Here is a 13,662-nt window from a genome sequence, read left to right as displayed (position 1 = left end):
GTTCTTTGTTTGTCAGGTAATCTGGGGCTTTGCCTGCATTTTGTGAATATTTTGTTTTTAAGGTTCTAGTTATGTTCTATTATGTTCATTCTGTTATGTTCTTCTGAAGGAGGTTGATTTGGGTTTCTTTTGTTTTAATGATCAATTTACTTAATTGAATTTAAGCTGGAAATTCTCTCTCTTATATGGCAGCTCAAATCTCAGGTCAGTTCTTTTAGACTTATCTGTGTTGTTTGGAATCTGCCCTGTGCTTCCATGGTTCAAGAGTCATGCAGAAATTTGAGCAGATATTATACACAGAATTTGGTTCTCCCTCTCTCTCTCTCTCTGGTTGTCTCCCTTCTGGGATCCCCTCCTCACTTTCCTATAGCTCTCTCCTTGTTTGCTTTAGGATATAAAGACCAGGTTTTCTATTTAAAATGTAGTCACCCTTTGAGGTGCTAACTATGGTCTGGTGTCAGACTAAATGGCCCTTAAAAAACTGAAGAGATGCACATCCTTCCAAGTGTCAGCAGCTGTTTAGGATATGCCTGCTTTTGTTTGCTCCAGTGCCATCAAGTACTTAGGGGTTTGGTTTGGTCTGATTTTTTGTTTTGTTCAGAGTACAGTTATTATCCATGGAAGGGTTGATCTGATAGAAGTTCACTCCTGACAGCTAATTTTTGCTGTAACTTCTAAACCTGAAAAAGTTATATTAAGAGTTACACTGAGTAAGTCTGTAAGTGGAAAGGGAAGAGGATGGAAAGGAGCAAAATCAAGGGATTTGACATGGGAAGGTGAAAATGGCAGAAACCTAAAAGGAAAGTTCAGAAATCCATGTAAGAGGTGAGAGGTCTTTTATTACCAACAGTACTTTCTAATATAGAATGGATATAAGAATCATCAATGGTCAGAGATCTGGATATAGTAAGAATGCCTTATGAAAGACAGAATGTACCGTCTGCTTTGTCTGTTGAGACAGTTTCAGCCCCAACATGCCCCTTTGCCTTTGCCTTAAGAGTACTCTGAAGTTTTGTCATATGTCAAAAAAACCCAGCTTTATCTTTTCCTTAACTGTGTTCATTCCTTCAGCATTTTCAAAGCTTTCCTACCTAAAAGGCATAACTTTTAACCTTAGGAAATTCGCAACATACATAATGACGAGTTAATGGGAATCAGAAGAGAAGAAGAAATGGAGATGTCTGATGATGAAATAGAAGAAACAACAGAAACAAAAGAAACTGAGGAATCAGGTAAAAATAATTCTTCTTTCTTTCATTTAACTAACATCTACTTGCAGAGATATTTTAAAACTTTTAACACCCAGTAAGGTATGGGCACAAAACCATCAGTCTGGAGCCAGCAAGAAACAATTGGTAAAGCCATATAAGTACATAGTGCCTGAATATCAACCCTGTGGCTACAGTATCTTCTTATTTACTCCAATATTCCATCACAGTACCTAATTGAAAATGGACTTTTTTTTTGCCTTGGGAGTGCTGACATTTCGGCAGCATTGTTCTATATTTGATTTGGATTTCTTAATAATATGTTCTACAGTAGGAATCATGAGAGCTTACATAAATATATAAGTAGCCATTTACAAAAGTAGTTAGATCCCTATGTCACTTATACCTTACACCAAAATTAGTAACAGATGAATTTAAGATTCAAAAGTAAAAAAAAAAAAAAAAAAAACAAAAACAGAAACAAAAAACTACAAAAGAAAGTCTGGAAAATGTAGGAGTTGGTTATATAATTGGGGATGAAGGTCTCCAAAGGTAGAAATCACAAAAGATACTTTTGATAAATTTATCTTCATATAAATTAAATATTTTTCATTAAGGAATCACAAAGTTAAAAGAGACTGTACCAAGTAACAGGAAATATCTATTTTATATGATAGTTTCTGCCTTTTATTGTAGTTACTGGTTACTGAGGGGTTTATTGGGAACCAAACAAGAGTATACAGACAGATGTCTTGGTAAAAGCTTTTGCTCTTACTTAGTATACTCAGGACCTCAGTGTGCAGCCATAGTGTGGGTCCCCAGTAGAACTCACAACACAAACCTACTGAACAATATGAGAATACACTACCCTTCGATTTCATAACAAACCTTATCAGGGGCGGGGGACAGGGATTACCAGATGTGAGATTAAAATCAAACCAGTGTTTTCAGGTAAGCCATTCCATACAATCTTAGGAGTCACTAAGGTACAGTGGACAAAGCATCAGACCTAAAGCTAGGGCAGCTGAGTTCTAGTCCAAACTGTTTTTCTTGACACAGGAAGGACTTCTGTCCCACTGAGCCTCAGGTTTTATAGTTGTAAGAAGTACATTATACAACCATCTAACAGGAATGTTGTGATGGCTAAATGAATTCATTCATTCACTTAATACCTATTGCATGCCAAGAACTGTGCTAGAGACATTGGAGATATTGTAGTAAACTGTCCCTACTGTGTGTGTGAGAGAGACACACAGAAACAGAGAACCTATTGATTATAATGCAAATTGGAACTTCTTGGTTCCAGTACTTGCATACTGAAGTCAGCAGCTCTATAGCCACTTGAGTGGTCCTAGAATCTTCACTCCATCAAGAGAAACTCTTAAGGAAAGAAAACCACCAAGTCAGACTTTTAAAAAGTCATTTGTGGCTGTTACATCTGAATTTCCTCTACTTCTGCCACATGTTAGATCCCTAAACATATAACTCTGCATATAGAATAAATCCTTTGTAATCATTAGATAGCATTTTCAGAACAGTGACCTAATTACCATAAACACATACTATAAACTTATAGCTTAAAAAAACAAAAGAGTTTAATAATAATTGAGCTATTCAAATTATTTAAGTTCTTAGCCAAGATGTTTTATAGCTGACTAATCTTGGACTTATAGAATTGTTTCCATCTAAGTATCTGCAGTATTGTATAGTGTTAATCCAGTGTTACCCTGAAATGAATGTGATCATAAGTTTGAGTATTTACTTGATAAATTGCTGAGTTTGAGGAGTTATTGGGAGAGGGAGTGTCTATGGGTGATTCAGATTAAATGCACTTACTAGTGTTATATAATTGCATTTTGCTTCTGTATCTCTTTTGAGTTAAAAGCTGTATTGGCTACTGCACAGAATCTTATTCGTTTAGAGACTGAAAACTCCCTGACAGATCATCTTATAGCTATTTTCTTTCCTGTTCCACATGCCAGGATGCTGCTTTGTCAAATAAAGCTATCTACAATAGACTTAATGGAGCTTACCAAATAGCTTTTCTCCCAGAAGGTTTCAATTCATTTTAATTCAAGGACTTTTGTGCATTTTTCTTCCCCTCGATCGTATCTGATTTTGTTATCTTGCTTCTGTAGTAGTCAGCTGCAGAAATCCTGCTCAGTGTGAGCCAGTAAGTGGGTCCTCAGTTTTTATCTAAATCAGCTACATGTTTTAGTTATCACTTGGTTCCAATTAAAGGCTTAAGCACCAGATCTCAGAGTTCCTCTTTCTCTCTCCATGCTACCAAACTTGAATTCCAGGAGCCTATAGCATATCTGGTTAAATTTTACTTCCCAAAGAAAGTAAGAGTCAAAGCTGGCCTAGCAGTCTCAGTTACCTTTCCTTGGAGTGCCACAAATTTCTATTCTTCAAGAGACTCTGTATTACCTAGCTCATATTTATGATGCAGTACTAGAAATATTCTTGCCATGGAAGAAAGGACTGCTGTTCTCAAAGCAATGTGTTGAAGAGAGGTTATCACATCAAAGCAAATCATGATAGTGAGAAACTAAACTATTTCATTCTATTGATGGCCATGATGGAAGTACATGTGGCCAGTAAACCTAAGAACAGCTGTTCCTTTTCAACATATCTATTGTCTTCCTTCTCCACTTGGACTAGTGGTTCTCAGAGTTGGTATATATAAGAATCATTGGGTTACCTTTAAAAACTCTGATTTTTGCACTGCAGGGTTTGATTAACTAGGTCCATAATGGAGTTTAGGAATTTGCATTTTATCAGGCATCCTAAACAATTTAGATACTGGTGGTCCAGGGAGCACATTTGGAAAACATTGACTTAGATTCATTCTCTTGCATTGTTCTAGCTGAAGTTTTCACTATTCTGGGTATCCAATCTTCTTTCCCTCCCCCCACTTCTCATTATTCCCTTTTTAAGAGTTTGATCTATCGATTAATTAACAAGCGCTGCATCCTATAAGCTGATGGAAATAGAGGTACAATATATGTAAATTTACATAAAATATAAGAAATACCACTTGGTGCTAATCTGTAAGTACTGATTAGAATGCAACAAGGATAAGAGATATTAGTGTGGCCAGAGTAGTTGCAGTCAGTGAAAATTGATCAGGACCTTAAACGATGAACAGGTTTGGATGAGAGGAGGGAAAGTAAGAAAATATCTTGATGTGGAGGCAGGAGAGGATAAGGAACAGAACTCAAAGAGGGAAATAAGGATGATGGGTATAGGGGGATAAAATATTGAGTGGACAAGGTGGGTCCAGATTATGGGAACCATGAAGCCAAGGTTACATTTAGCATAACAGACAATATGGCACTATAAGCATATCTCAATCATGGTGCTAGTATGATAAAAGCAACATTATATATTTTATAATATAATATTTTATAATGATTATATATTTTAGGAAATAATTTTGGATAAAGAGAGATCTGTCAGAGAGTTTTATAGGAATTTAGATATGAAATAGTAAAACCCAGGACTAGAGTGAAGGTAACAAGAACTGAGATTAAATGGTAGAAGAAAAGGATATAACAGAAAGTATGAGATTAAAGATGCTAGGAGTCACTTCAGAAGAATAACTAAAGTCTTTGACACAAGATTTGATATAGATGAGGAAGAAAAAGCAAGAACCTGAGATGAGGTGAGGTTTTCTAGTCTGGGAGACAAGAGAGTCAGTGGTTGTATTAGTTTGCTAGGGCTACTGCAACAAAGTACCACACACTGGATTTTATTGCCTCACAGTTCTGGAGGCCAGAAATCTGAGATTAAGGTGTCATCCGGGTGGGTTCCTCTTGAGGGCTGGAGGGAGAATCTGTACCATGTCTCTCCTAGCTTCTTTTTTAAAGATTTTTTTAATGTTTATTTATTTTTGAAGGAGAGAGAGAGAGAGTGTGAGCAGGGGTGGGGCAAAGCGAGAGGGAGACACAGAATCCGAAGCAGGCTCCAGGCTCTGAGCTTTCAGCACAGAGCCCGATGCGGGGCTCGAACTCACAAGCTGTGAGATCATGACCTAAGCCGAAGTCGGACTCTCAACCAACTGAGCCACCCAGAAGCCCCAATGCCTCTCATAGCTTATGATGGTTTGTTGGCAATCTTTGACGTTCCTTGGCTTGTAGATGCATCACCACAATCTCTGCTTTCATGTTTACATGACATTCCCCCTCTTTACATGTCTCTGTGTCCAAATTTCTCCTTTCTATAAGTACACTGGTCATATAAGTCCATAAGCCCACCAGAAGGACCTCATTTTAACTTGATTACCTCTGCAAAGATCCTATTTCCAAATAAGGTCACATTCTGAGGGCTTCAACATAAAGTTATTTGTGGCTGGGGGTGGGGGAAGGTGTAAATTAAACCCATAATAGTAGCACTGACAGAAATGTACTAGTGCATGGGACTGATTTATAGAATATAAGATCAGTTTCAGATAGTAGGTAATTATGAAATAGATATGAGATTTATATTCAAATCAGGGTTGAAGAAAGTGGAAGGAATAGAAGATGGTAGTACAGAGGTGTTGGCTGAAGCCTGGAGAATAGTAAAAGGCTAAATACAGGACTTTGATGGCCACCCCACAGTAAGGGAGAAGGAAAGAAAGAGGAGACTGCAGAGGAGTTAGAAAAAGAGCAGTCTAAGAGGCTGGAAGAAAACTAGAAAAATATTGGATTATAGAGCCCACAAGAAGAATGTATAGAAGCAGAAATAATCAACATCATCAGATATTCTAAAGAAGGAAGGAATTGAGGACAGTGTTGAGCCAGAACTATTTTAGTAAAGTGATAGAGGTAGGGGCCAGAACATATGACACTGAGGAGAGAAAGTGGACAGAGTCCAAAGGTCAAATAGTTGGGTGCTGAGCAAAAGCAAATGCAGGTATTGTAAATGGTAACTGGAATTGGTAACAAAGTGAAAGTTAAATTGTTGTTTGTTGTTCAATAGAAGGGAAGGAGGCCATGGAGAGAGTGAGGTTGAAGATGCTTGAGAATGAAAGAGTACTTGTGGATAATTATGGAAGTGGAATCCTGGAGAAGAATGGGGAGTGAACCAAATTCAGGTGGCGTTTTCTTCAGAGAGGGAAGAATCGTCTTCCTCTGAGATAAGAGAGGTGAAGCTAAAAGTATATATGCATCCCATGCTTCTCCATATAGCAAGAGATTGGTCAACTCTTGATTAGGGAAGTGATTTGGAAATGAGACCATGAAGAGGCAGGAGCAGACCTGGAATAAATGCCCCGGGCAGGATGAAAGGAAGAAATCAGTGAGAGGTAAGAGACCCAGCAGCAAGGACCAACATGAGTCTGTATTGACCAGGACTGCTCAGCTACACACCTTCCTATAAGAGTCCTCTGCAGCCCAGGGTAAGGTGCAGAGAAGGTTGAGTCAAGTGGCCATGAACTAGGAACTGGCATGGTAAGACTGGCCAAAGGTTTTCAGGAGGGTGAAGGAATACAGGGTACCGAGGAGTTTGCAGTAGAATCTGTTTAGCCAGAAAATAGTTAACGGACTGGGTGAAGTAGGCCACTTCAGGAGATTAAAGGTCCTAGCAAGGAACGAGAGCAGTCTGAGGGTGATGAGGGGCAGTGGGACAACTGACAGATGAAGATACTTGCTTTGAGAGGGGAATTTAGAGAGCTCAGAGGAGAAACAATGAAGTCCCTCGTGCATCCATACTGGCAGGAGCCTCATTGGAGTAATGACCTGCAGAGGTAAGGAAAGCAAACCTTTGGGAGGTCAGGAAACTCACTTCAAATTTTGCCTGAACTGGCCTGCAACTACTCATATGTCCCTCTCTTTCTTTCAAAATTTCCTTTTTGGCTTTTTTTCTTTGTGAATCACTCCAGCTCAAACTTTTTATATGAACCTTGAGAGGAATGTTGCACAGTTTACCTTCTATAATTTGGTAACATATGTTAAACATCTTCCTTCAATAATTTGGTAACATTTTGTAAGCATCTCTTGTAATGCTGCTTTGTGAGGGTGGCCAACCCCCTGAATTTACTTTCATTAAAATTGTTGTTTTCTTTGCACCACTGAAGAAACTTAGCCGTTAATTTTTTAATGGCACAAAATCCTTTCAGATCTTTTGTTATAGAAAAACATATCTGGGATTTTGCTCTCAGTGGTTCCTCTAAAAAGAGTTCACAGCTGCCTTCGTACTTTCATATTGCCATAATGAACTCACAGCCTTCAGGTCTGAGGAGCAATCCCCATAAAGAGAAATGGTTTTCCCATATAGAAAATAGTCAAAGGAACAGCTGAGAACTAATGATGGCAAGATATGAATAAATTCACTGTACTATGCTCTTTAGTATCAAGACTGATGGATTCACCTACTCAAACATATTATTAAAAGGTAATATTGAACTTTTCAATGCTCTGGCAATGTACAAAGAACTCCAACTTCAGAAATGTGCCCAATTAATATTAGGTCTGTGAAAGTAAAGACTTAGTGTCCTCATTAAAATGACAAAAACCCTCATTTCAGAGAGTGGGAAATACATTTCTTAAGTAAGGTGCCCTGGTGGCATTAAAGGAGATCACATTCTCTTTTGCTTAGTGACACATCCGATCTGAGGAGATGATTATCTGTTCCCACTTGGCTGCAGGTATCTATCTCTGCTTATCAGCATGCCCTTTCCCCAGGGAGAGAAGCAGTCTTTCCTCTTCATTTGCTCAGAGGGAAAAGTTTCACTTTTAAACTGGAGACTATGCCTCTAACCATGCTCCTGGATCGCTGCCCTTTTCTGTTCCATGTTTCTCCACATGACTTGTAAGGCATAGCATAATCACTGGCCTGCAGTACAAGAAGAAACAAAAGGGGGAAGATGAAATATCACTAGTATCGAGCCGCATGGCTTGCCAGAGGACAAACATGCAAACCAAAGCAGAAATAAATGTCTATCTGTAGCAGTCACTTGATTTACAGAGTAACCTCTGTGTTTTTCAGCAGAACTCCAGCTCGAGATGCTATCCTTGGTACTGACCCAGCAAGCAAATCAAATATTTCTTGCCGTTTGGCACATAGCTAATGGCTCTTTTGCCATAGAGTTTCCTATATACAGTCATCTTCACTTTTAGCATCTTCTTTTGGTGTTGTGATTGTGAGGGGTGCTTCCTGCCCAATGACAAGTATCCCAGCTGCTGGAAGAGATGACAAGGATAGATAGTATTTAGAGTGCTGGGACTCCAACCCTCTGTGTAACAGCTTTCTCTTCAAAGACACAAAAGCTGTATGATTATGGTAAAAATTAAAATCAGTAATAAAACCAAATATACAACGAAGGTTTCATGCCACAAATTTTTGTAATTTCTTTTTAGAACTAAAATGCAAGGTTTGAAACTGCCATATCAGGATAATTACATGGCCATCCACAAAAAACAAATGTGGGCGCTGACATATAATAGGAAGTGTTGCCACTCTAATTTGGGCAGACAATCTGATCACATCAGCCTACATTGGAACCTGATTGTTTTAGGAAAACCCTAAGGTTGAAAGCATGGAATTAAACCCTGCAAACCGCCCCCCCCCCAACCAAAAGCAGCCTCCTTTTAGGAATAGGGGGTGTTTTCACACTCAGAATGTGGGTTTCTTCTCTATATTTCATCTTTGTAAATCACAGCTTGTTTCCATTTATAATGTACAGCATGAATCTGGTCTTTGAAATCCCTTTAGAAAACTCTTCTTCCACCACTTATAGCTAATCTTGAAGATTTGATATCTATGACTTTCTTTTACTTTCTTCGACCCAAAATCCCTCCCCATAAGTAGCTGAAAAAAATCACACCTTTGACAAGTTGCCTTTTAACATTCTTACATATTTAATGTACAGGTTTCTAATTTGATCCATTTTGATGTCTCTTTTCTGGGGTTTATCCTGTGTTAGGAATCAAAACTGGAATAAACTACAAATATTTCTATTAATTTGGACTGTAAACCATAGAGATTAGTGGAATCTCATTTTTTACCATTATCATAACCTGATACAGAGAAGGTATTCAGTGTTGGCGAATGAATGAAAATCCTTTGATTAAATATCTTGAAATAGCTTTTGTGATTTTTGACCTTGAAAAGTGTGCCATACTCATAAATAAAGCTAACCAAGGTTTCCTCATGTGTTTTAGGTTTTTTTAAATTAATACATTAATTTTTAATATTTAGAGCAGTCTTAGATTTACAACAATATTGAACAAGAAGTAAAGAGTTTCCAAACACCCTGTCTCCACCTCCACACACATACAGCTGCTCCCACTATTGACATCCCGCACCACAGGAGTACATTGGTTACAATCACTGAATACATGGTTATCATCCAAAGTTCCTAGTTGGCTTTAGGGTTCACTCTTGGTGTTATACATTCTATGGTTTGGAAAATGTTCAAAATGTATGTATCCACAATTATAGTATCATAAAGAATAGTTTCACTGCTCTAAAAATCCTCTATTTTCAGCCTATTCATCTTTTCCTACCCCCTCAACCCCTGGCAACCAGGTTAGGGTTGGGGTTTTTTTTAATCTTTTTACTGATTCCATCATTTTGCCTTTGCCAGAATGTCATAAGTTATATAGCCTTTTAAATAAGCTTCTTTCACTTAGTAATAAGCATTTACAGTTCCTCCAGGTCTTTTCATCGCTTGATCACTCATTTCTTTTTAGCACTAATATTCCATTTCTGGATGTACCACAGTTTGTTTATGCATTGATCTACTAAAGAACATTGCAGTTGTTTCCAAGTCTGGGCAATTAGAAAACTGCCAGAATAAATCTGCTATAAAATCCTTGTGCATATTTTTGGGAGGACATAGGTTTTTAGTTCACTTGAGTAAATACAAAGGACCACAGTTGCTAGATTGTATGCTAAGAATATGTTTAGTTTTATAAGAAATTGCCAAAGAATCTTCCAACGTGCCTGAATGAAACACCAGCAATGAAAGCAACCAGCAGTGAAAGAGAAGGGTTTTTTTTGTTTGTTTTATTTCTTTTTTTAGAATACATTATTTACTTAAATTCAAATTAGTTAACATACAGTGTAGTATTGGTTTCAGGAGTAGAACCCGATATTCATCACTTATATACAGCACCCAATGCTCGTTCCAACAAGTGACCTCCTTGAAAGAGAGTTTTTCTTTGCTCCACATCCTGGCCAGCACTTGGTGTTGTCATTGTTTTGCGTTTTCACAATTCTAATAGGTGTGTAGTGGTATCTCATTGTTATTTTAATTTGTAATTTCCTAATGACGTATGACATATGACATATGATGATGCTTACTTGCCACTAATATGTCTTTGGTGAGGTGTCTTTTCAGGTCTAATTTCTTGGCATTTACCCTGTATGATGTTCTCTGAACTTCCTGGTAATAATTTGAGGAATTTTTCAGCCATTAATGCTTCACATATTGCTCTATTCCTTTCTTTCCTTCATTTCTAATATTCTCATTATGTGTATCTTTTGTGATTGTCCCATAGTTCATGGGTTTTTTTTCCAGGATTTTTTCTCTTTGCTTCTAAGTTTGGGCAGTTTCTATTGTCATATCCTCAAGCTCAGAGAGTCTTTGGCTAGGCATGTCCCGTCTTTTAATAATTAATATTACTTTTTTTTCATTTCCGTTACAGTATTTTTTTATCTCTAGCATTTCTATTTGATTCTTTCTTAGAATTTCCATCTCTCCATTGACATTATCCATCTGTTCTTGTATGTTATCTACTTTTCCCATTAAAGCCCTTAGCATACTAATCATAGTTGTTTTATATTCCTGATCTGATAATTCCAACATGCATGCTATATCTGACTCTTGTTCTGATCCATGTTCAGTCTCTTCAAAGTGTGTTTTTGTACCTTTTAGTATGCCTTGTAATTTTTTGTTGAAATCTGACAGGATGTACTGGGTGAAAAAAAAAACTCTAGTAAATAGGACTTTAGCAGTGTGGCAGTAAGGTATGGGAAGCATTCTATAGTCCTGTGATTGGATCTCCGTCTTTTAGTGATCATATGCCTCTGGACTGTGAACTTCACAAGTGTTTATCAGTTCCCCCCTCACCAACCTTAGTTGTGGCAGGATGGCTGAAGGGGTGTATATTTGGGTATTTCCCTTCTCCAGGTCAATTAGGCTCTGGTAATAGCACATTAGGCTAGCAGGTTAGGCTATGGTAAAATAGTTTCTTCTGAAGGCAGGCCTTGTTAAGAAGAACAGAATGCTCTGGTATATTTCAAAATGGTTTCTCCTTCCCCACCCCCATTTGAAGCACAAGGGGATTTTTCTCCAATAGTCATTGCAAGAACTTGGTTGTGCTCCTAGAGGTAAAACTCACTAAAGTATAGAGACCTCACTATGACTAGGTGCCTCTGGACTTTTCAAATCACAGACTTGTCCACACTGAGCCTCCAGCAATTAGCCAATTACAGTTTATGTTTTCTTGCTTGCCCCTGGTTCCTGTGGAACTTTCTGCTCATAGGTTTTCAGCTTGGTAAGTTGTGATTCTTTGTATTCACCTGTCTGTCCAGTTGCAGCCCTGTGACTTCACTTCTCTGATGGATCTAAGGAGAGTTGTTGATCTTTCAGTTTATTCAGCTTTTACTTGTCATTAGGATGGAATGGTGACTTCTAAACTCCTTACACACCAGACCAGAGACCAGAAGTCTTGTGTCTTAATTTGTATATCTACCTTTCCTCGGGAGAACAGGCAAGGAAGGCTACATTTTTAAAAACAACTGCCACAAGAATTACTGTGTGGACAGACGTCAGTTCAAGACAATTAGTCCTATACTCTGTTATGACAGAGCTCTTATCATTTGCTGCCTCCCAAATAAAAGTAACCAGTGGTAGCTGGAAACATCATGATTGTATTTGGGGTGACGAGTAGGAAACATGACAATGACTTCAGTATGTTGGACTCCTGTGTTCATTTACAAAAATGGTGCTGTGGGCTTTTGTGTCCATCTCTTGCTGCCATGGGCAACTCAAATCTAAGTTGCTCAAGAGTCTTTTTATACACATCAACTAAAAAATACTAAGTTTTTATGGTACCGAGATGAACCCCAAAGGAATGTGGATATACGGATGTTCGACTTTATATTGATTGTTCAGCCTTAGTGTCACAGGCAGAAGCTCTGAAGGAAGAAAATGACAGCCTCCGTTGGCAGCTCGATGCCTATAGGAATGAAGTAGAACTGCTGAAGCAAGAGCAGGGCAAAGCCCACAGAGAAGATGACCCAAACAAGGAGCAGCAGCTGAAACTCCTGCAGCAAGCCCTGCAAGGAATGCAACAGGTAAAGGCCCTTGGTTTTCTGAGCTTTTCGGAAGGCCGGCGCCAGCTCCTCACCTGAATGAGGGTCCCTCACAAGCAAATAGGATAGCAAGTCTCTTCTTCTTCTTGACAGCCTGTTCTCTGCCATAGCTGAGGAAGGGATCATGGGTGGTGGTTAATGAAATATTCTGGCCAATACAGATGTAGCCGTGGGTCACCACTTTTCGAAGAATGAAGATTCAGTGAAAACACTTAACAATAAAACTACACTGAACATAATCTAATCTTTAAGCTTCAGAAGGTACTTGGGGATCTGGAAAGGGCCTCAGGGTCTTTATGAAGAACCTCACTTACTTAGATATGAAAAAGTGCTGGTGAATAAGTATTTACTTGATCCAGTGCTGGACAATACAGCCTTTTAGGAGAAATGGCAGGAATCCTACCCTTGCTTTGTCAGTATCAATGCTTTGGGCACATAACACCAATTTGCTTTTATTTTGTTTTGGTTTGTTTTCAGTCATTTATGTGAATGAGTTTACCTGCACATTATTACAAGTATAAAAAGTAAAGTAAATAGGTGCATCCAACTGTAATTGCATTCAAATACAACATTGTCTAATAGATCCTCAACATCTAGATGTTTTTATGTAGCCATCACTACAGTGAGCCTACAATTAAAAAGATATCAACATCTGTTCTCATCATAATAAAGGAGTAGTATTTCTGAGTAAAGGTACTATCTTCTTCCATCTTGCCAGACTACTGACCATTTTCCTTACAATTTAAATGGAGCAATAATTTTTTTAATTGTATGCCTTGGAATTATCTAGGGCAAAGCTTATTGCTGGTTGGAAATCACAAATTGTGAACAAGGAGTCTCTTCTGGCACTAAGAGTCCCATGTTCCTATTACTTCTGCTACAACTGTCTTCCTGAGTGACAAGCAATATCACATTAATATTTCACCTTTTCTATTAGCAAAATGTGTAAAGTAATGCTTACCTTCCTTTTATTGTCACTATGGAATTTAATTAGGACATGTAAAATATATCAGAGATCTTTCCACAAAAAAATGAATCTCCTCGGCTAAACTTCAAAAAATTTTGACAATGTACATTGTACTGTCTTTTAGTTCTTCCAGCAGTCTTTTGCAAGCCTCTGAAAAGTAAAACTTTGGAAACATTTTTG

The 13,662-nt window shown here is 38.1% G+C and overlaps 1 protein-coding gene across 1 annotated transcript in view; it reads left to right on the top strand.

Annotated features, from left to right (window-relative positions):
* The window catches only part of ENOX2 (ecto-NOX disulfide-thiol exchanger 2), a 63,805-nt gene that overhangs the window by 38,668 nt on the left and 11,475 nt on the right, over window positions 1-13,662 (top strand). The window contains exons 7-8 of the mRNA XM_032592121.1: window positions 1,118-1,232; window positions 12,316-12,497. Coding sequence (XP_032448012.1) covers window positions 1,118-1,232; window positions 12,316-12,497 — 297 coding nt within the window. The remainder of the gene's footprint in view (window positions 1-1,117; window positions 1,233-12,315; window positions 12,498-13,662) is intronic.

The sequence above is a fragment of the Lynx canadensis genome, chromosome X, assembly GCF_007474595.2.
Source record: "Lynx canadensis isolate LIC74 chromosome X, mLynCan4.pri.v2, whole genome shotgun sequence".
In the NCBI taxonomy this organism is placed as follows: domain Eukaryota; kingdom Metazoa; phylum Chordata; class Mammalia; order Carnivora; family Felidae; genus Lynx; species Lynx canadensis.
The sequence above is the reverse complement of the archived record's forward strand: the minus strand, read 5'-3'. Positions and strand labels throughout refer to the sequence as shown.